Source organism: Stegostoma tigrinum, chromosome 2 (genome assembly GCF_030684315.1).
Source record: "Stegostoma tigrinum isolate sSteTig4 chromosome 2, sSteTig4.hap1, whole genome shotgun sequence".
NCBI classification, from domain to species: Eukaryota; Metazoa; Chordata; class Chondrichthyes; order Orectolobiformes; family Stegostomatidae; genus Stegostoma; species Stegostoma tigrinum.
Window position 1 is genome coordinate 60343023 of NC_081355.1, and position 21193 is coordinate 60364215.

The 21193-nt window shown below is 42.6% G+C and overlaps 1 protein-coding gene across 2 annotated transcripts in view; it reads right to left on the bottom strand.

Annotated features, from left to right (window-relative positions):
- LOC125461153 (acetylcholinesterase collagenic tail peptide) overlaps positions 1 to 21193 on the bottom strand; it is a 102553-nt gene that overhangs the window by 28936 nt on the left and 52424 nt on the right. For both annotated transcript variants that reach the window (XM_048549619.2, XM_048549628.2), the window contains 3 exons: positions 20269 to 20313; positions 20049 to 20084; positions 6604 to 6684 (listed from right to left, as the gene is read on the bottom strand). In XM_048549619.2, coding sequence (XP_048405576.1) covers positions 6604 to 6684; positions 20049 to 20084; positions 20269 to 20313 — 162 coding nt within the window. The remainder of the gene's footprint in view (positions 1 to 6603; positions 6685 to 20048; positions 20085 to 20268; positions 20314 to 21193) is intronic.

Here is a 21193-nt window from a genome sequence, read left to right on the forward strand (position 1 = left end):
TAAAGGGAAGTTTTATATGGAATGGTAAGTATTGTAGCATAACTTTACTCAGTGCAAGATTTTTATTAAAAACAGTCCAAAACTGCCATTGCTCTGCTCCTTACACTTAACCCTCTGTCGACTTCTGCCTCAAATTTTTATCCAAATCACTTTCTTCCCTCTCTTAGGGATAATTTTAGATTTTATTGTCTTGCCACTGTCTCCCCAACTGAAAGAAATAACTTTTCCCTACTCACACCTTACAAGATCCTTGATAATGTTTAAATACTGAAGAAATCTCGACTTAGTTGTTCGTGCTGCAATGTAAATAATCTCAGTGTCTCAAGTCTTTTCTCATTACTACAGACTTCCATTCATATTACTGTGGTGATTTTTTTTGCTGTATGTAATCCATGGCTTTAATGCCCTTTGTGTAATGGCATGGTCTCATTGTTATCAAGCAAAATTGTTATCATTTGCCTTCCTGCCTTCATTATAAATCCCAAGCTGGCCCTTCTTCGGACTTTGCTTCTGAACACCCATACTTCAAAATTGAATTTCTCACAAAGTAGTCCATCAAAATCTAGCCACACTCTACATTCATTTTTAGCACCATATTTTTATTCTGACAGTTGAACTGTTTTTCACCGATATTGGAGTGAAAATGTTTCCCTGGGTTTTGACATAGAATAATGTGCACTGAGATTTGAGACAAAATTCTTCACTGGAGAGTTAAAAGAGTTTGAAGTTTTGAGAGATGATTCATGTCAGATGTTAGAATAGATTCCTTATTGAGAATTGACAGTTTTTCACTGAGATATTATTTTGAGGTGATTATTATTTTTTATTCATTCACAGGATGAGGCCATCACTGGCTAGTCAACATTTATTGCCCATCCCTAATTGCCCAGAGGGCAGTTAAGAGTCAACCACAATGCTGTGTGTTAGGAGTCACATGTAGGCCAGACCAGGTGAGGATGGCAGTGTCCTTCCCTAAAGGACATTAGTGAACTGGATGGGTTTTTCCGACAACCAACAATGGATTCACAGTCATCATTAGAGTCTTAATTCCAGATATTTATTGAATTCAAATTCCACCATCTGCCGTAACAGGATTTGAGCCTGGGTCCCCAGAACATTATCCGGGGCTCTGGATTAACATTCCAGCAATCATACCACTAGGCCATTGCCTCCCCATTGCAAAAATGGGGATTTAATATACTTGAAAATTAAGGCATAGCCTGGTAGAACAATGAGCATTAGAACATAACAGGTTAGAAAAGTTCATTGCATGTGTTAAACCAGGTCACAGGGTGGGGAGGAGATTGTGATCATATGTTGTTGGGGGTATTCCTATGACTCAGATCCCCAAGATCAACACTTCTTGCTCTTCATGAATCCAGCAGAGTGGCTATGACTTTTCCAAGGACAGTTAAGAATCAACCACTTGACAAGGGATCCAATGACTTGTAGGCCTGATTTCACAAAGACAGCAGATGAAATGAGTGAACCAGATAGGTTTTATGGAAATCCAATCATTTTGTGATCATCATTATTAAGACTAATGTTTTATTTCATATCTATTATTTAATTACTTTTAAATTGCACCAGTTTTCATTGTGTGATTGGAACTTGTGTCTCAGGAATACTAGTCTGGACTGCTGGATTCCATTTTTTTTCAACAGCATTGCTTTAACAGTGAAGAGCCCTTGTAATAATTAGAAGCATACACACAAACACGTGATTTTTAATAACATTTTACATGTTACAAATATACGAACATGGAGCAGGAATGGGCCATTCAGCCCCCTAAGCCTGCCCCTTCATTTAATAAAGTATTGGCCAATCTGATTGGAACATCAAACCCCATACTGATCAACAATCTATCCAGCTGTGCCTTAAAAATATTCAAAGATTGCTTCAAACAACTTTCCAGGGAGTCAGTTCCAAAGACTGTCTGGGAGAAACAAAATTGCCTCATCTCTTTTCAAATTAGTGACCCCTTAATTCTAAAAAAGTGACTCCTGCTTCTTGTTTCTCACAGAAGAGGAAACATCATCTCCACATCCACCCTGTCAAAACCCCTCAGGATCTTATACGTTTCCACATTTCCGTCAATTCACCTCTTATTCTTTTAAGCTTCAGCGGGTACAAGCCTAACCTATCCAACCTGGACTCATAAGATAACTTGCCCATTCCATGTATTAGTCAGATCAATCTTCTCTGAACTGCTTCTAGGACATTTACATCCTTAATGTGACCAATATCGTACACAATATCCCAAATACAGTGTCACCAGTATCCTGTACAGTTGAAACATAACCTTTTTTATTGCATTCCCCTTGCAATTCAAGATAACACTCTATTAGCATTTCTAATTACATTCTATACCTGCATACTAGCCTTTTACAATTCATGCTCGAAGACAACAGATTCCTGTGTAACCACTAACCCTTTAGATCATCTGCTTTCATTATTATTCCGCCAAAATGGGCAATTTCATATTTTCCCACATTATACTCCATTTGCCCACTCTCTTAACCTATCTCTATCTTTTTGTAACCTCATGTCTTCTTCACAACTTACGTTCCTATCTCAGAGATAGTAGGAACTGCCGATGCTGAAGAATCTGAGATAACAAGGTGTAGAGCTGGATGAACACAGCAGGCCAGGCAGCATCAGAGGAGCAGGAAAGCTGACGTTGAAGAAGGGTCCAGATCTGAAACGTCAGCTTTCCTGCTCCTCTGATGCTGCCTGGCCTGCTGTGTTCATCCAGCTCGACACCTCGTTATCTTAATTTATTATCTATCTTTTTTGCCAAGAGTGAATGTAGCAACCCAGAGGTTCTTCCTGTCCCTTCATCCCAAGTCATTTATATCATTTGTAAACAATTGAGGCTCCGGCACAAATCACTGTGACACACCACTTGTTACATATTACCAACCTGAAATAGATCCATTAATACCTACACTCGTACCTATGAACCTGGGAATTTCAGAGTTGAACATACACGTTCAAATTGCTTTGTTCATTATTTTAGCTTCCAAAAGAGCTTAATTTGTTTCTGAGTCAGAAGTTAATTTGATACAAATGAATCAGCTATGTGTACAATGATACCCACTGAGCTGTTTTTATTGAAAGTTACAAATTATAGAATGTAGATAAAAGTAATTGACATGAAATGGAGAGTCGGAGGAGATAAGGAAAATAGAAGAGGAAATCCATACTCCTTGAATGCCTAAAATCCACCTGATACAATTTTGAAATACAAATATCAATAATGTGCACATGTTCTGCCTAATTGTACCGAGCAGTGAGCAGCCCAACCAGTTAAAGGGAACACTTGATATCGGGAACTGAGGTTTTTGTCCTTTCCTCTGAAGTGCTTCACCTGGCCCCACAACAAATCACGAGTAGTTACTGACTGAAATTTGTTTCTGACAGCCTTCCTGACAAACATGTGCCTCCTCTACCACCATTTTCCAACTCCCCCACACCGGTTGACCTGTCAGCCAGCTCAGTAAAGGGATTGGCCATCCTCCCATCCTCTCACAACAGGTGAGCTGCAGCACAGCACTCGGTGTTGCTCAGCTCACTGGCTTTGTACCAATACCATGCCTGTTTCAGCTACAGGTTTAACATTCCCCTGGGTAAATCAGCAAGGTGTCTTTACCAATGATTAGCTGTTTTCCTAAGGTAGGGATTTCACTAAGTTTAATTATTTTAAGTGTGCCCATGAATTTCAATATGAAGTTTTGCTGCAGCTGGCCAATGAGTGGGAGAGAGAGTAGGTCAACATTTAAAGACTTAGCATTATATTTTGGCCATAGAAGATGCAATGTAGCTTGAGGTCATTGCTAGCTCAAAGATGCAAAACCAAGAGATTGAACCAAGTTAGCACTTAATTGCCAGAACAGAGCCTCAATTCCTTAACCAACTGTGTTTGGAAGGTTCTTTATTTATTCAAGAAAAACAGCACATAGAGGCAGATTGCATCAATATTAAGGAGGGGTTAACAACCGAGGTAAGTTTTGAAAGTTGCAATCAGTAATACGCAGCAAGAAACATTAAGAAACATGTAGCCAAGGAAGAAACGTCACTAGGCCACTGATACTCGGAGGAAAGCCCAAGGCCAGGCATGTGCTCAACTCAGGCAGGTGAGGGCCCTCTAGTGTCAGGAATCAGGGACTTTGTCCCCATGCACAGGGAGGAGCTGGATTCACCAAATATCCTCAGACAGCACCTCCCAAACCCATGAACACTTCCAGCAATAAGAATAAAGGCAGCAATTATATGAGAACACCACCACCTCCAAGCTTTCCCCCAAGCCATTCACCATCCTGACTTGGAAATATTCCTTCGCTGTCACTGAGTAAAATCCTGGAACTCCCTCCCTAACGGCATACTGGGTCAGCCCGCAGCAGGAGGACTGCAGCAGTTCAAGAAGGTAGATCATCACCACCGCCTTCTCAAGGCCAACTAGAGATGGGCAAGAAATGCTGGCCAGCCAGCGACATCCACATCCCACAACATGAATAAATACAAAATAAAAATGAGCAGCAGGCAACAACATGGCGGCACAATGCACCTCATCGCCCAGACGCTGCAGCAGTACTGCAAGTCATGCCATCGTCTGGCTGCCTCCAAGGACAGGCTGATGGCTGCCATGGAGAGCCAGACCCAACACCTTCAGGGTCTTCTGGAGACACCCACTAAGCAGCACTCGATCACCCCAGCCATTTGTCCTCAGCACCGGAGGCCCACTGACAGTAGGTGGGGAACCTGGTGCACACTCCAGCTGCCCCTTCCTTGTAAGGAAAGGGGCAGTGCTAGGAGGCACCCATCAAGGGAGGAACCACACTCAGGTCCCATACAACTCATCTCCATGTATCCAAACACACCCACCTTTCCCACTCAGTTCCTGGCATATGAGGTGATCATGCCAGGTACAGTCTAACATAGCCCCTGTCTTGACCCGAGGGTGCTCTTGATGGTGGAGGAGTCTCTTCTTCCCAGCTATCCTTTCCCAGCTTTACCAAAATTGCCCACCACCACCTACCCCACGTAGGCGCTGTTGCCCCTCCACCCCCATTCACAATTGTACACAGCCATTGCCCAAAGCCAGAAGCCACCAGTCCTGAAGGCTGACATGAAACTCAGTCCTGCACCAATGAATCATCTTTGTCCACCCTAAAACAGCCCCCATTTTTTCCTTTATTTTCTGTGGGTGGACCTGACAGACTGACTGTGGCTCCCATTCTTGACCAACCTGAGGGGACAGCCCCAAATGAGGTGTAACCAGTCTGGTGTTTCTACATCTCTTTGACTCTAATACACCTCCTCCTGGGCTAGCTGCTATGGAGATAAAGGACTGACTGTGTCTGACTGATCCTGGACTGCAGAGGGACAGACTCCCCTCACAAAGACACCACCCCCATCCCACAATTTCATGCCTCACCTTGGCCAATACCATGGACAGATATCCGAGGCGGGCCTTTGGCTTACCATCCCAGGATTGTCTGACTGAACAATTCCAGCATGGGGGGCTCCAGTGAGGACTACTCCCCCAGGACACTGAAACATGGCTGTCTAGTTGTTGCACATGCACTGTGTATTAGCTGTTAACCTGCTGGTACACAGAGCTAATGTGAGACTGAGGGATCACACTGCATACAACAAGATGTCCACCCCCTTCCCTGAGGACTGCTGATCAGCAAGACAAACTGCCTCTTTCGGTGACTGCACTAATTGGCATAGCATGGTGTGTATGATATGGGAATGCAGGGGTTTACTAATTAAGCAAGCAGAAAGACAGCAAGCGAGCAATTGGGAGATGCGGCCGAGTCCACTCTGTGTCCCTGAAGCACCCTTTCAATGCCAGTTACCAGACCACCCTGCAGTGCAAATCTATGCTTGCAGCGCACATTACCAGTACAGCAGTGAGCTGCCATGAGAGGGTGCTGAATGCTGTATGCCAGTTTCCTATGGAGCAAGAGTGCTTACAGCTGGTTTCTGTGCATAATGCCCTGAGCTGCATTTTGGTCGTAAGCAATGTTGATGTCCTTTGGAGCAAAAACTGAGCTGAAGCTGCTGTGATTTCCATGTTGCAGTTTCCTGTGGCTTGTTCAGCGAGTTTTATAAGATAGGAGGCTGAATATTAATATGGGCAGTTGGGCAGTGAATGAGGTGATTAACATGCGATCGCCACCCCCAACTTAACTGTAATTCACTTCTGCCTCACAAGAAACTCCCCACAATGCTTGAAAGCAGCGTCAAAAATAGAGCGAGATGACGTCAATGTCAAGGTGGACCTTAGTATTTGATTCTGCCAAATGTCTCACTATCGCCCATGTCGCTCAGAACCCCAGAAAACAAACAGTTTGCCCATTGTTGCTGAGAATATGAGGGAGATTTCAATGGTCAGGTCTAACTCTGAAATCTTACGCTGTTCTCCCACCCATGTTCAGGTGATATCAATATATAGGACGATGTTGTAACCTTTCAGTTCCTTACACCTTTATACTACATTAAATATGCACACGGTCACAAATGTTGAATAGTCATCCAAAATATACACTGACAGTAGGAAACAAAGTAATGGATAGATGGGAAAAATACTCTTACAGATTTTCCTCTCTTTCCAGGTCTGCCAACAGGTCCTCTGTGTCCAGGGGCTCCAGATTCTCCCTTTGGACCCATTTCACCCTTTTATAAAAGACATTATTTTAAAAAGTTAGGTTCTTGATATAGCATTATTATTCCACAGTTTGGTTGACATTTGTAAAACCCCAAGTCTTTTGTGTTCTTTTATCTACAACACTATGTATTTGACAAATTCATATTTTGAGCAACATATAAAAGCTATGACTTTGACTTTCTATTGCTTTGTCTTCATACTGGTAGTTTGAAAATGGGTATTTTATAATTTAAGATAATAAAGTGTGGAGCTGGATGAACACAGCAGGCCAAGCAGCATCTCAGGAGCACAAAAGCTGATGTTTCGGGCCTAGACCCTTCATCAGAGAGGCTCAAAACATGCGGCTAGGCCCAAAACGTCAGCTTTTGTGCTCCTGAGATGCTCCTTGGCCTGCTGTGTTCATCCAGCTCCACACTTTGTTACCTTGGATTCTCCAGCATCTGCAGTTCCCATTATCACTGATGTAATTTTATAATTTACACTGTCCATCACTTGTAAAACTAAATTGCCAGCTCCTGTTGGCGCAAGATTTTCACACACTACTTGATTCCATGCTTACCACAAGAACTGGGGTTTGGTTGGATGCTGTGACACAGGGTAATGCCAACAGAGTGTGTTCAATCCCCAGGCCGGCTGAGGTTCCCATGGAAGGTTCTCCTTCCCAACCACTCCCCTCACCTGAGGCATGGTGACCCACCAGCAATCGTCTCTCTCTAATGAGACAGCAGTCCGTGGTCTGGTAATGCTATGGTGAATTTAACTTATACACAAGAATTTCCATTGCCTTTCCCTGTCCCTCCTTCACCCACAGCCGCACTCATAAGTCACAGGTAAGAAAGACTATTACAAATCTCTGGAGTTTCAGTATCTCAGAGAATACCAAAGGTTACTTGGTACAAGACTCAAGCCCATGACTCTTTGGGGAGGGTGAGCCTCAGCATTCTCCAAGAATACCTGGGCAATTGCATGTGCACTTTTAAACAGGATTTGGGTGAATTATTTAAGTTTGGAAAGTTATACATCTTTTGCAATGCACGCTTTCAGTGCCAGCTGGCTAGGAGAAACATGACAGTCAAAGATATAAGGCAAATTGTTTCTCTAATTTGATTAACTTTCGTTATAGCAGTTACATGATCCTCACTGATGCCACTACAAATAAATTGATGTTGTTGCTTTCTATGAGTTACTGGTTCCCGATTGATTGAAGCTTAACTGTCTACAATTGAGGAATAGAAGTTTTTCCTACCTGTCTATGTTTGAACCAATATGCAGAGCTCTAGTGGTGTGCTGGTACTGTGCCTTTCTCTGAGCTAAGAGACCTTGGTTCAAGTACCACAAGTTTCTGGGGTCCCCAACTCTAAAGGAATTAATATGCACTGAAGATTTTGTTGACAAAACTTCATCTCAAAGGGTACATGGAAATGTCGTACATAGAATCCCATTTGGCCCATCAGGTCCAGACCCTCCAAACCCATCTCCCTACCTTATCCTTATAACATTGCATTTTCCCATGGCTAATCCTCCTGGCCTGTGTATCCCTGGACAATTTAGCATGGCCAATCCACCTAATCTGGACTGTGAGAGGAAACCAGAGCACCCAGAGGAAACCCACATAGACAAAGGGAGAATGTGCAAACTCCATACTGACAGTCACCTGACTGTGAGATTGAATCCAGGTCCCTGACACTGTGAGGCAGCAGAGCCAACTCTACCACCTCTACTTCTGCCTAAGCAGTATGAAAATCCCATCCTGGAGAGCAGTTACCCTCTGGCCTCTGTTACTAGCAGCTTTGCCAGAAATGGTGACCTTACCAGAAGGTCTTTGGGCCTGCACCAGCATTCATCATAGATTCTTGGAGCGAGAGAAATAACAGCAAGGTGGAGTTTCTGTGGAGGGGACAGCCAGACGGAGAAGATAGGGTGATGGGGGTTGGGTCAGATGATGGGACGCTTTCCTGATGTTGTGTTCCTTTATCAGTCACGGAAAGTCTCTAGCCATGATGGAGGGGACACCAACCTGCCCCTCACAGAAGGCCTCAGGCATATTCAACAGATTTTTCTTGTTAGTCACCCAGCCTGCCTCAGAATGGTAAGGTCACCCACAATCAACCCTGAACTTAAATGGGAGTTGCAGTGGTGTCCCTACAATGAAATGTCCCTCATAGACACATACCTCCATTAAACCCTGTCTTTTATTTGTTTGCTCGTTCTTTAAAATTGTTTCATATGTGACATATTTGCGAGACCATTTGGACAAATTTATTTTTATTGTCATCCGTGTGTTTCATGTATAATGGTAACCAGGATTTATCTCAGAGTTGCACTGTGATTAATGTAACTTTACTGGGTTTTATATTTCATGTTATTATATATATGGAAGCGCAGTGAGCAGCTCTCATACTGGAGTTATGTCACCAAGTACAAAACACTGGAAGTCAGACTGAACTAAGCAACATCGTGGATTTGTTACAGCTGGATTCAGTGCCCTGGGTTTGGGAGGCGAACATTGCTAGACATTTTATTCCCTGCATTGGCGCCAGGTCTGCCTTTGACTCAAGGGCATCAGACTGGTTCTAAGCATTAATTTCCCTTCCCATCACTCCCTCATATTTAACTCTGTATCTAGGTTCTAGATCCAGATGACTGAACAGCTTTTGTTTGTCAAGCATGTCCTGTTGTTTCAAACTTATAACAGTAGTACTCAATATTACAATATAAAACTCCAAACAATAGAGCATCACATGTTACATATTTTAGATTAAGATTTAGGTTTTTATTGTCACGTGTACTCAAGTAACAGCAGTACAGTGAAAAGTGTATAATGTTGCTACACATAGTGCCACCTTAAAAGTCAAGCTACTCTACTGAGGTACCAGGAAATACCAGGTGAGATGACATGGCAGATGAAGAAAGGGTAGAAGAATGGGTTCACAGAAAGCATTTGAGGGGCCATGGGAATGCTTAGTAGATATTGGGGTTTTGAAGGTTCTTTGGGATAGGTCACAGGACATAAGGTATTCGTGGGTAGGCACCATGGGGAGGTGCAGAAGGACATAAGGTATGGAGGAACATGGAGGATGGTTAGAGGTCATTCCATTGCATGGGGATGAGGAGTGAAGGCCAAAGGAATGTATTTTATTTTAATTTTCTGGTTTAGTTTTTGGATATTGTGGTGAAGTCTGGAGGCAGCATTTCCACCCTGTCAGCCTCAGAAATATACAAAATCCTCATCTCTTCCCAGCTTAGCTAGCTTGACTTCACCTTCTGTTCTGGCTCACCATGGACCAAATATAGGGGGAGAGGAGGTTTAAAGGCAGGATAATAACCGTATGAAAGCAGAGTAAAAGGGGAATTAAAGAAATGAGTAGAAGCAAAAAGCTAAAAACGGAAACAAAATGGAGACAGAGGTGGAGTTTTTCAAATTGTTGAATTTACTGTCAAGCCCAGAAGACTGTAGAGTGCTAAGCTGAAGGACAGGCACTGTTTCTCAAGCTGAAGTCAAGTTTCATTACAACACCACAGCTGGCCAAGGAGAGTGTTACAAAGTGAAGGTTGACTCCCCCCTCTCTCCCACGAGAACTAAAACTGAAGGACCCAAACAACAGCATCTCTCTCTATAATCTGCAAAAGGAGTGTAAAAAGTGGCGTAACCTGCCGTTCAGCAACTTCTAATGGTTAAGTAATGCAAATTCCTGACACTCACTTTCAATCAACAAGTAACAATTGATTTATCTAACTCTAACAGTGAACAAAGTAATTAAACTATTAATAAACCGAATAAATCCTTACTAACTACTAACTATTCCCAAATAAAGCAAGATTCTAATGGTATGCTATTCCAATAATATAAATCCCACTTATATTTAAAAAAAATTTAGTCTCTCGATATCGCAGCCAGGTTACATGTCTTCCAGAATGTTCTGTGCCTTCTCCATCAATTCTTCTGTCAGGAATATTAACTAGTTGTGCTGTTGGTACCGTTGGTATTTAGATGGTGCTTTCTCTAAGACAGAGATGAGGCTGTGAGAACCTGTGATCTTCTCTTGAGAACTGAGGGCCATTAGCTCTGGTGGATGGCAGCTAGCTTTGGCAGATGGCAGTTAGCTCTGTGGCTTTGTCCAACTGCCCCATTCTTTTATACTCTTGATGACCTATCAATATTTCTTACAATAGGATTGGTCCTATGCTGTCAAAACCATCAGATTTAAACTTACTCGGGTTTTTTAACATCTAAGTGCCTAGTTCAAATTGATTAGCTTAATTAAAAAACCTGTTGTCTTGTTAAAAACTGCTGCTTGGCCTGTTAACTATGTGGCCTTTTGACACAAATGTTTCAATTCCAGTGTTCTCTGTGTATTTGCAAACTTTCAAGCTGTTGCTCACAGACATCCATTTTAAACCTCTAAACACAGAAAAAGCATATCATCTTCTAAAGGGGCCACACAATCCTTCCCCCCGCCTAGCATTTTCCAAACAACAAATTCTTTCTTCCTGCCTCCCAATCCACAAGTACGCTACCCAACTTCACAACAACAGGAAAGTCAGAGGGCCAGCAAAGTGAGCAATAGATTGTATTGCAGAGGAGCTGACATGAAAACGAGGTTGAAAAGGAGGCGCTGAAAATAAGAAAGCATCATGGCTTCCAAAATCAATGGAAACAGGCTCACCACTGACTCCCCAACCAACTGACAGGTCCAAACATCCCCCTATCCTTTTCCCCACCAACCCCTCCAAGGCTGATCTGAAAATCCTTGACTCTGCTTTCCTGCTTTTTCACCATAGCTCTTCATTCCATTATTGGCTACAAGTCTGTCTATCTCAGTATTGAATGCACAATGACCCAGCTGTGACAGCCCTCTTCAGTAAAGAATTTCACCATCTTCAGAGAAGAAATTCTTCTCATCTGTGTCTTAAATGTATGACCACTTATTCTATGATTACATCCTTTGGTCCTAGATTCTCCCACAAGTGAAACAACTCTGGATCCATTCTGCCAAGTCATCAATGAATCGTGTATGTTTCAACAGGCTCACCTCTCAATTCTTCAAAATTTCCAGTAGAGGTCCAACCTGTTCAAAATTTCCTCAGAAGATAGTCCCTCCTTTTGTCAGCCTGCACTGCCTCCAATACCAGTATTTTTTTTCCTTCACTCCTGGGATGTGGGCATTTATTACCCATCCCTGGTTGCCCTTGAGAAGGTGGTGGTGAGTTGCCTTCTTGAAAAACCACAGTCCATGTGCTGCAGATAGAGACCCACAGTTCTGTTAGGGATGGAATGCCACGATTTTGACCCAGCAACACTGAAGGAACGATGACATATTTCCAATTCAATATGGGAAGTGGCTTGAGGGAACTTGCAGGAGCTGGCATTCTCATGTCTCTAATGTCCTTGTCCTCCTAAACTGAATTGGTCCTGGGTTTGGAAAAGGCCCAAACTGTTCACAATATTGCTATTTATTCCCTGTTGGAAACCACTCTAGGATTGCCTTGTATATTTTGTGCTGGTTTGCTAGATTTCTTTATGATCCATTTGGAGTTTTTCAGTTCCATCTCAGCCTTCCACTTGAAAGAGGATAGTGTGGCGATGATATAGTGTTGAATTTGCCAATCATTTATGAAACACTTGAATTCTTAATTTGTGACTGACATTGTCATTCATCACAATGAATACCTTAGTGACTAGGGTCAGCATTCTATGATTTCACTAGTAATCATTGCCATTACCTGATCAAACTCCCAGCAATCAGAAAAGTAATGGACAGTGAAAAGATAATCAACTTCTATGACAGAATGAAGGTGTTTACTCCAAGCTTCATCCATGGTCCAGTTGAGAAGTCATAAGTCATAAGTCGATCTTTCATTTGCTTAGCTTGGTATTTACAACAAGCACTGCATTAGCTGATGCAGATTGCCCACTGTTGGCCAGGGCAGTATGCCTTCCTCATACTGAACTCAAATCCTTGATAGCTTACACTTCATTATGGGAGTTCTGCTATAATGCATGTTCCAGGAACGCTAATTGGCTATAACACAATTAACAAATAAAGGAACTCTATTTCTAAACTTGTATTGGCTGTAACGCGATTCCATCCAGTACATGTCAATATCACATGATTGTTTCAAAGGCTTTGGTATCATGTGATCATCGTGCTTTCTGTGAGAGCTACAGTTTTTTCTTTGCAAACTCTGCTGTGTTACCATAAAAATGCGAGGACAAAGTGACAAGAATGTTCACAAGAAGTGATGAAACTGCGGGAGGCGAACATAGCTACCCCCATACACAAAATCTCTCCTTTAACCCATGGAGTGGGGTTGCTTTTAAAGCTTTTTATTTCAAGCACACATTTATGAGGCTGATTGCAGCCACTGAAGTAGATAAGGACAGTGTTTGTCAATTTTGGAAGAGCTTCAACATCATGAATGCAATTGACATTATCGTGGAGGCCTGGGGTGATGTCAGTAAGGACTGTTTGCATGCAGTTTGGCAACAGCTTTTCCCAGATTTTTTTCAAGATTTTAAAAGCTTTGATCCATCAGCTGAGCTCCCAAGAATCAAAGAACATTGTGTTGACCTTGCAAAGCTAGCTATTTTTGAAGAAGTGGCAAGTGAGGATGTTGAAGAGCTGCTGAAGTCCCAACTGTACAGTTGATCCACAATAAATTGTTGCTGAGGGGTGAGAAGAAGCTGGAGATGAAGAAGATGAAGTCTAGGATGCAGCACCACGAGAGATTACCACTTGTGTTTTATCTTCTATCCTGAGGGAAATTGAGAAGCAGTTGCAGCTCTTAGAGAACAATGATTACAATGCAGAACACAGCAGGGTAGCAGTTTGTGGAATAAAGTTTATTTGGCACCCAGTGAACAGCTTCTTCATGAAAGAAGATAAAGGCCAAGGCAGCAAAAGCTGGATGTCTTTTTAAGCCAACCCCCAAGAAACAGTCAAAAGATTATGAACCATAGCCATCCATTTCTGGATTATCTATTTTTCACCTTAACCCTGCAGCAACAACTGCACCTGAAGGGGATTATGATGATGATGATGATGATGATGATCCTCATATCTCATTGCTCATCTCTGTAGGGACAATTACTCCAATTCCCTTGGTCAAGGCGCTATCTGAAGCAACCATGTAACCTTCAAATGTTCAGGACTCTGTTATAGTTGCAGTATATGGAAAATTGCATACTGTTGCACAGATTGCTTGATTTGAGCAAGTCACTTCTCTTTCAGATTCATTGACGATTCCAGCTATTGCTTCTCATTGAATATGGAAATTTTTACACCTGTCTTAGCACGGTAGACTTTCTTCATAGGGAGTGCTGCTGTTGACAACATGTTGGCAATGTACATCTGTTACCATTGTTTTTATGTCATATCCGGATGATATCCCTTCAAACAAAGAAATGTTCTTTGCCGGGAATTTGGAGCAGATAGAAATGACTTAAGGAAGATTCTGTGAAATGGCTTGTATTTAGACTCTACTTCCAGTTTGTCTCTCCCAGACAAATATTCATCAAAAAACTCACAATCAAAGAGAATAACTAGGCACACTTTCTTAGTCTGAGCATTACATTATATTTGGTTTGTATTAACACACTGAATGAAATTGTAATTGGTTGTCTTTGCTGCATATAGGTTGCTCCAAGTCCTGTCTCACTGGCATTGTACTGCATGGGAACCTCATCATGGTCCCTCAACCATGGCTTTGTCATTACTAGTTCATTAATTCTAGCAAAAACTGTATTTTGTTCTTGGTCACCATTCCACTACGTGTCCTTTGCAGTGAGCTTACACAGAGACTCACGCTCCAAATTAGACAATGTCAAAAATAGGCAAAAACCTGCTAGAAATCCAACAAGTCATTGCATTTCCTTCACATCTATTGATTGCTGCATTTCTACTCGAGCCCTACCTTGAGTGGATCAAAGAGAAGTCCTTTTGCTGTCAGTACCAATGTGCTTAATGTTAGTCACCTTCAACTGCTTCATCTTTCTCTTCAGCTTCAGATTTATCCAGGGAGCTCTCTCTAACAGCCACATTATATTCTGATTGTGGTGTGAAATAGATTCTTCCATGTGTTGACACACATAGACCAACGGATCATCCAGAATAGCTTCAACCCTGGAAGAATCACTGTCTACCTTGTGCTATCTGCATCAACAGTCTTCTGGAGCTATGGAAATGTCAAATATCATGGACAACCACCTGTAACTCCCAAATTGTATCTGGAAAGTCACTAAGAAAAGGCAAGTCATCGAGCTTCAATTGCCAGTAGTCCTTCTTCATATCAAGGGTAATAAAGACTGTTGCCTTGGCAATTTATGGCTATGTTTCTATAGTGGTTAGTTTGGGGTAGTGAACTGTCTTCAAAGTTTTATTGAGTTCCATTGGATCCTCAATTTTTCAGACTTCTGCACTGCTGACAATCTGCTACTCCATTCTTTAAGAAGTGTCATTTCATTGATTACTCCCTTCTTTTGCAGCTCCTCTATTAATCTCCCAGGCCAAACTTGAGGTGACAGATACTGAGCTGGTCTCAGACACTGAGCCACTCAAAGTTAAATTTATCAGGAAAATATCCATAATGTGTAAAAACATCTGTGTGTCTTCCAGGATCTATTCAACAATCAATGGCTTAGTGGTCTAAGAAGAGCTGCAAATTTAGGATTAGGGTTTAGAGTCACTAATCCAAGCTTTGGGCTTACTTCAGCTGAGGTGAATGGATTTTGCTTAATATCTACAATCAGAACTCCAGATCTCCATTGTTCCCATTATATCAGGCTCTCAGTTTCATTTGTTCTCTGGCAACAGGATCATTACGCCATATGGCCTCAACCTTGCTTTCAATAGATCCATTTTCTGGTTACCATCTTCAACCAGTTTAGATTAGATTAAATTCCCTACAGTGTGGAAACAGGCCCTTCGGCCAAACCAGTCCACACCGCCCCTTGAAGCATCCCACCCAGACCCATCTCCCCATAACCCACACACCCATGAACGCTATCGGCAATTTAGCATGACCAATCCACCTGACCTGCACATCTTTGGACTGTGGGAGGAAACCGGAGCACCCAGAGGAAACCCACGCAGACACAGGGAGAATATGCAAACTCCACACAGACAGTTGCCCGAGGCAGGAATCGAACCCGGGTCCCTGGTGCTGTGAGGCTGCAGTGCTAACCACTGAGCCACCGTGCCGCCCTGGTTTACACAGGTCTGTAAATTTAACAATGTACAAAGCACCAATGTCTATCTGATACCTCACATTAGCTTCATGTTCTCCTTCTGCAGTCATCGTTCTAACAGTTGCAAGCCATTTATCTCTTTTAGACCTGACACTGCCAACCTGCATGGTGTAAAATGGTCCATCAGTCTAATCAGGTGACACCGCTCCAGCAGCCATCTTTATAGGCTTGCTTTACATTTTTCGAGCTAAACACTTGTATGCAGGGTTGCTGGAAAACCTCAGCAGGTGTGACAGTGTCTGTGGAGGAGAAAACAGAGTTAACGCTTCGGATCCAGTGACCTTTACTTAGAACTTCCAGCAACTTTGTTTTCATTCCTGATTTACAGCATCCGCAGTTCTTTTGGTTTTAACTTGTATGCAGAGATTCAGCTTCTTGCAAAGAGAGCAGTATCTCTCTCCTACTGAACCCCCATCCCCACCCTGAGAGTAATTTTCTCCCACCTTAGTGGTCATGCTCTCACAGTAGCATCTCTTACGCCAGCACAATCCCATCTCCAATTAGATCATTTTTGCATACACAGGATCCAGCTAGATATATCAGTACAGCATGTACTGATCAATAATTACTCTCTTCACTTGAACTCTGATGTTGGGCACATACTATATGAAATAAAATTAATATGGAGCTTAAAGTATATCTTCAAAGTCTTTTAAAACCCTGCTGCCTGTTTTTTTTCTGTTCCTCACTGAGTCATGTATACAATACAGCTTCTAGTACTCTCTCTAGAGCACTAATAGCATGGCTATCACACTTACTTACTCAAGTTTTGTAGTTAGTTCAGTAGCTATTCCATAGTTTTATCACTTAGTGTGGAAACATTCCCAATTTTGCCTCATATCCACCATAGCAGGGAATGGGGAATTGACTGTTAGTTTGACTCATCAGTAATTTGAAGTCAGAGAATATATTTTTTGTTGCATCTTCCTGGATGTTTCTTTCAGCAACTGGCACATGAAGGGGCCCAAATATGGTGTGTGTGTGTGTGTGTGTGTGTGTGTGTGTGTGTGTGTGTGTGTGTGTGTGTGTGTGTGTGTGTACGCACACCTGTGTGCATGTGATTGTGTGTACGTGTGTCTGTGTGTGACAGAGAGATACAGAAAGATAGCATGGTGAGAAAAAGAGAACAACTGAATCACTAACTATACATTATAAATCTACAATCCGACCCCACCACCCAAGACATTTTTCCATCCCCACCCTTGTCTGCCTTCCGGAGAGACCAACCTCTCCGTGACTCCCTTGTCCGCTCCACACTCCCCTCCAACCCCACCACACCCGGCACCTTCCCCTGCAACCGCAGGAAGTGCTACACTTGACCCCACACCTCCTCCCTCACCCCCATCCCAGGCCCCAAGATGACTTTCCATATTAAGCGGATGTTCACCTGCACATCTGCCAATGTGGTATGCTGTATCCACTGTACCCGGTGTGGCTTCCTCTACATTGGGAAAACCAAGCGGAGGCTTGGGGACCGCTTTGCAGAACACCTCCGCTCGGTTCGCAATAAACAACTGCACCTCCCAATCGTGAACCATTTTAACTGCCCCTTCCCTTCCTTAGATGACATGTCCATCATGGGCCTCCTGCAGTGCCACAATGATGCCACCCGAAGGTTGCAGGAACAGCAACTCATATTCCGCTTGGGAATCCTGCAGCCCAATGGTATCAATGTGGACTTCACAAGCTTCAAAATCTCCCATTCCCCCACTGCATCCCAAAACCAGCCCAGTTCGTCCCTGCCCCCCACTGCACCACACAACCAGCCCAGCTCTTCCCCTCCCCCTACTGCATCCCAAAACTGGCCCAGCTCGTCTCCTCCCCCCACTGCATCCCAAAACCAGCCCAGCCTGTCTCTGCCTCCCTAACCTGTTCTTCCTCGCACCTATCCCCTCCTCCCACCTCAAGCCGTACCTCCATTTCCTACCTACTAACCTCATCGCGCCTCCTTGACCTGTCCATCCTCCCTGGACTGACCTATCTCCTCCCTACCTCCCCACCTATACTCTCCTCTCCACCTATCTTCTTTTCTCTCCATCTTCAGTCCGCCTCCCCCTCTCTCCCTATTTATTCCAGTTCCCTCTCCCCATCCCCCTCTCTGATGAAGGGTCTAGGCCCGAAACATCAGCTTTTGTGCTCCTGAGATGCTGCTTGGCCTGCTGTGTTCATCCAGCTCCAAACTTTGCTATCTTGGATTCTCCAGCATCTGCAGTTCCCATTATCTCTGATCACTAACTATATCCTTATGGTTAGTGGGAGGGAAAGAGTGTGGGGGTATTGGGAATATTTTAATCATATGGAATTATCCTGCATTAACAAATAAATTTCATAGCAAAAGATAAAAAAGACAGGTATAATTGTCTAATAAGAGGCAAACTTAGAAATGGTTATTTTAGCACTACTGAGGAGTTAACTGCATTTTTCTTAATTCTCTGAGTTACCAAGCATGACAGTTAATTCCTCATTTTACTGTCGTGCTGGAGCTGCAGTAAATTACTCACACTGCAGGCCATTCAATAAAGCAGCAGAATCAATAATCTGAACTGGCAGCGTAAACGTTAATAATGAGCCATTCAAACAGCTGGAATTGAGCTGAAAGCCGAGGTAATTAAAACTCAGCAATATTCATGAAGGATGGAATATTGTGGCCCAAGGGAAGCCAGATATGCTGACAACTTGGTGAAAGGTCTGGAGGGAGGTACGAGGGAGAAGAACACACCTCACAGGATTGATAGACATCCTACTTTTGAGAAACAGAGAACACGTGCAGTAGGCATGAGAGGTAGGGTGTCAGAATACAGATTTTAGGCCTGAAGAAATCTGCTTACGTGTTAAAATATCACAAGCACCTGCCACAACTTATTACATATGAAGATTATTTCTGTACGAATTTCAATCTGTTGATCCTGGAAGAAATGTTGCACCAAGGAGAGAATGCCCACATACAGAGCTGGCACCCAGCAAACACCTGGGCAGTGAATACTTGACATGAATGGAGAAATTTTGCATGGTTATAATTATGAAGGATACACAGCAACCCACGTGCATAGCAAGAATAATTAGACTCTTCTGTGAGGATCATGCATCTTAAATTTATAGTCAGCTATTTTCCCTGAAACTGTGCATATTTATAACATCATCCTGTCTCTTGCTGCAATATCTGCACTTATTTTCTCAGTTTGCTAGGTGGCTGTTGACGTTGTCCAGATATAAGAAATGATCTTAACACCATTGAGATCTTTTTCTACCTTTCACATCATTTGATGGACAGATGAAGCCAGTTACATATGAGGGTCAATAATACATCACAAAATGCAATTAATTAACATTTTAATATGTTCACATTCCACATAAATTATTCTGTTGACAATAATAGATTTTAATTATCTTTAAAGATAACCTAGACACAATTAAGTGAATGAGAACCACGCACAATACAGCTCTCTTAAAATTACTGTTTTTAAATCCAGGCACAAGGACAGATGCTGATAACTATTCTGGACTCTCAAGTAGACTACTAGCAGATATGGCTTATTTGTAATCTTTTTTAGTACTATGCAGCATAAATTTTGGATTAGAAAATATCGTACTCTCCTTTTGTTTTATTTATTTTCTGCTTCCAATTATTATTTTCCATCTTTACCTGCATTTAGTTTTTGTGTATTGAGGTCACTTGATTTGCAAAAGTGATGTATTCAGTTCATTTTAACTTAGCTTTTTCTATTTAACATGATATCATAGAGTCCCTACGTTGTGGCAGCAGGCTATTTGGCCCATTGAGTCCACATTGATCTTCCGAGGAGCATCCCACCCAGACACACCACCCCACTACCCTATCCTCACAACCTTGCATTGCCCATGGCTAATCCACCTAAACAGCACATCTTTGGACTTTGGGAGAAAACCATAACACCCAGAAGAAACCCACACAGACAGAGGGAAACTCCACACGGATTGTTGTCCAAGGGCAGAACCAAACCCAGGTCCCTAATGCTGTGAGATAGCAGTGCTAACTGCTAGGCTACAGTGCCATGTGTAACTAATGGGCCCAGAATTTGCACAATGGACTGAATAGTTTCCTACTCTGCTGTATCATTTTTCAATCATTCTACAGTCGGCACTTACTTTCTGTCCGAGCATTCCAGGAAGACCCATAACACCCTGAAATTTAAAGATGTTCAGAAGGTCAATAACTTTATCAGAGAAAGTTTCCACATTGAGTGTTCTATCTTACAAGCTAAGGCTGATCCCATACTTTATAATCTCAGTGTAACAAAATACAGTCAATAATATATGTAAGTTGTGATATAATCTACACTATACATTAGAAGAAAATTGCTCTTACCATTTCTCCTTTGATTCCTTGCTGACCCTTTTCACCTCTTATCCCCTGTAGAAAGCATACTTTGTAAGAATGCATTAGTTTTCACATTTTAACCTATCATTTTCAGAGCATAAATGACTGATACCAGTTTAAATACAGTGAACATTGTTTATCTTTCTACCTAGGTTTATTCTTTCTCCATCTTGATGGTTCTAACTGTTCTAAGGTACAGTTCGTCCAAGGGCTGTACTGGGCATGCTCCACACCAGCTGCCATCAATGCTTGCCTCATTCCAGGGAGGAGGGGAATGATCTGAGAGAGAAAGGTTGGACAGGCTGGGCTTATACTCACAGGAGTTTTGAAGAATGAAAGATGATCTTATCGAAACATCTAAGATCCTGAGGTAATTGATAAGATAGATACAGGATATGGTGGGGGCGTGGGTATTGGTTCCTTTTATTGAAGGGGGTCACAGTTTGAGAAAAGTTTGAGATGTCTGCCTTGTAAGACAGAGATGATGAGAATTTCTTTATCTCAGCAGGATGTCAGCACTTTGATAACAAAGTGTGAAGCTGGATGAACACAGCAGGCCAAGCAGTATCTTAGGAGCACAAAAGCTGACGTTTAGGGCCTAGACCCTCTGATGAAGGGTCTAGGCCGAAACGTCAGCTTTTGTGCTCCTAAGATGCTGTTTGGCCTGCTGTGTTCATCCAGCTTCACACTTTGTTATCTTGGATTCTCCAGTGTCTGCAGTTCCCATTATCTCTGTCAGCATTTTGAATTTTCTTCTCAATAAAGCGTAGTCTGTATTTACTCAGGGTCATGTTAAATTGAGTTTTGATAGGCAAGGTGTCAAGAGCTGGGGGCTGAAGGCTGGAGATGGTGAGTTCAACTTCAGGCACAGCCACTTCAGGCATTATCTCACCAAATGGTGGTCCAGACACAA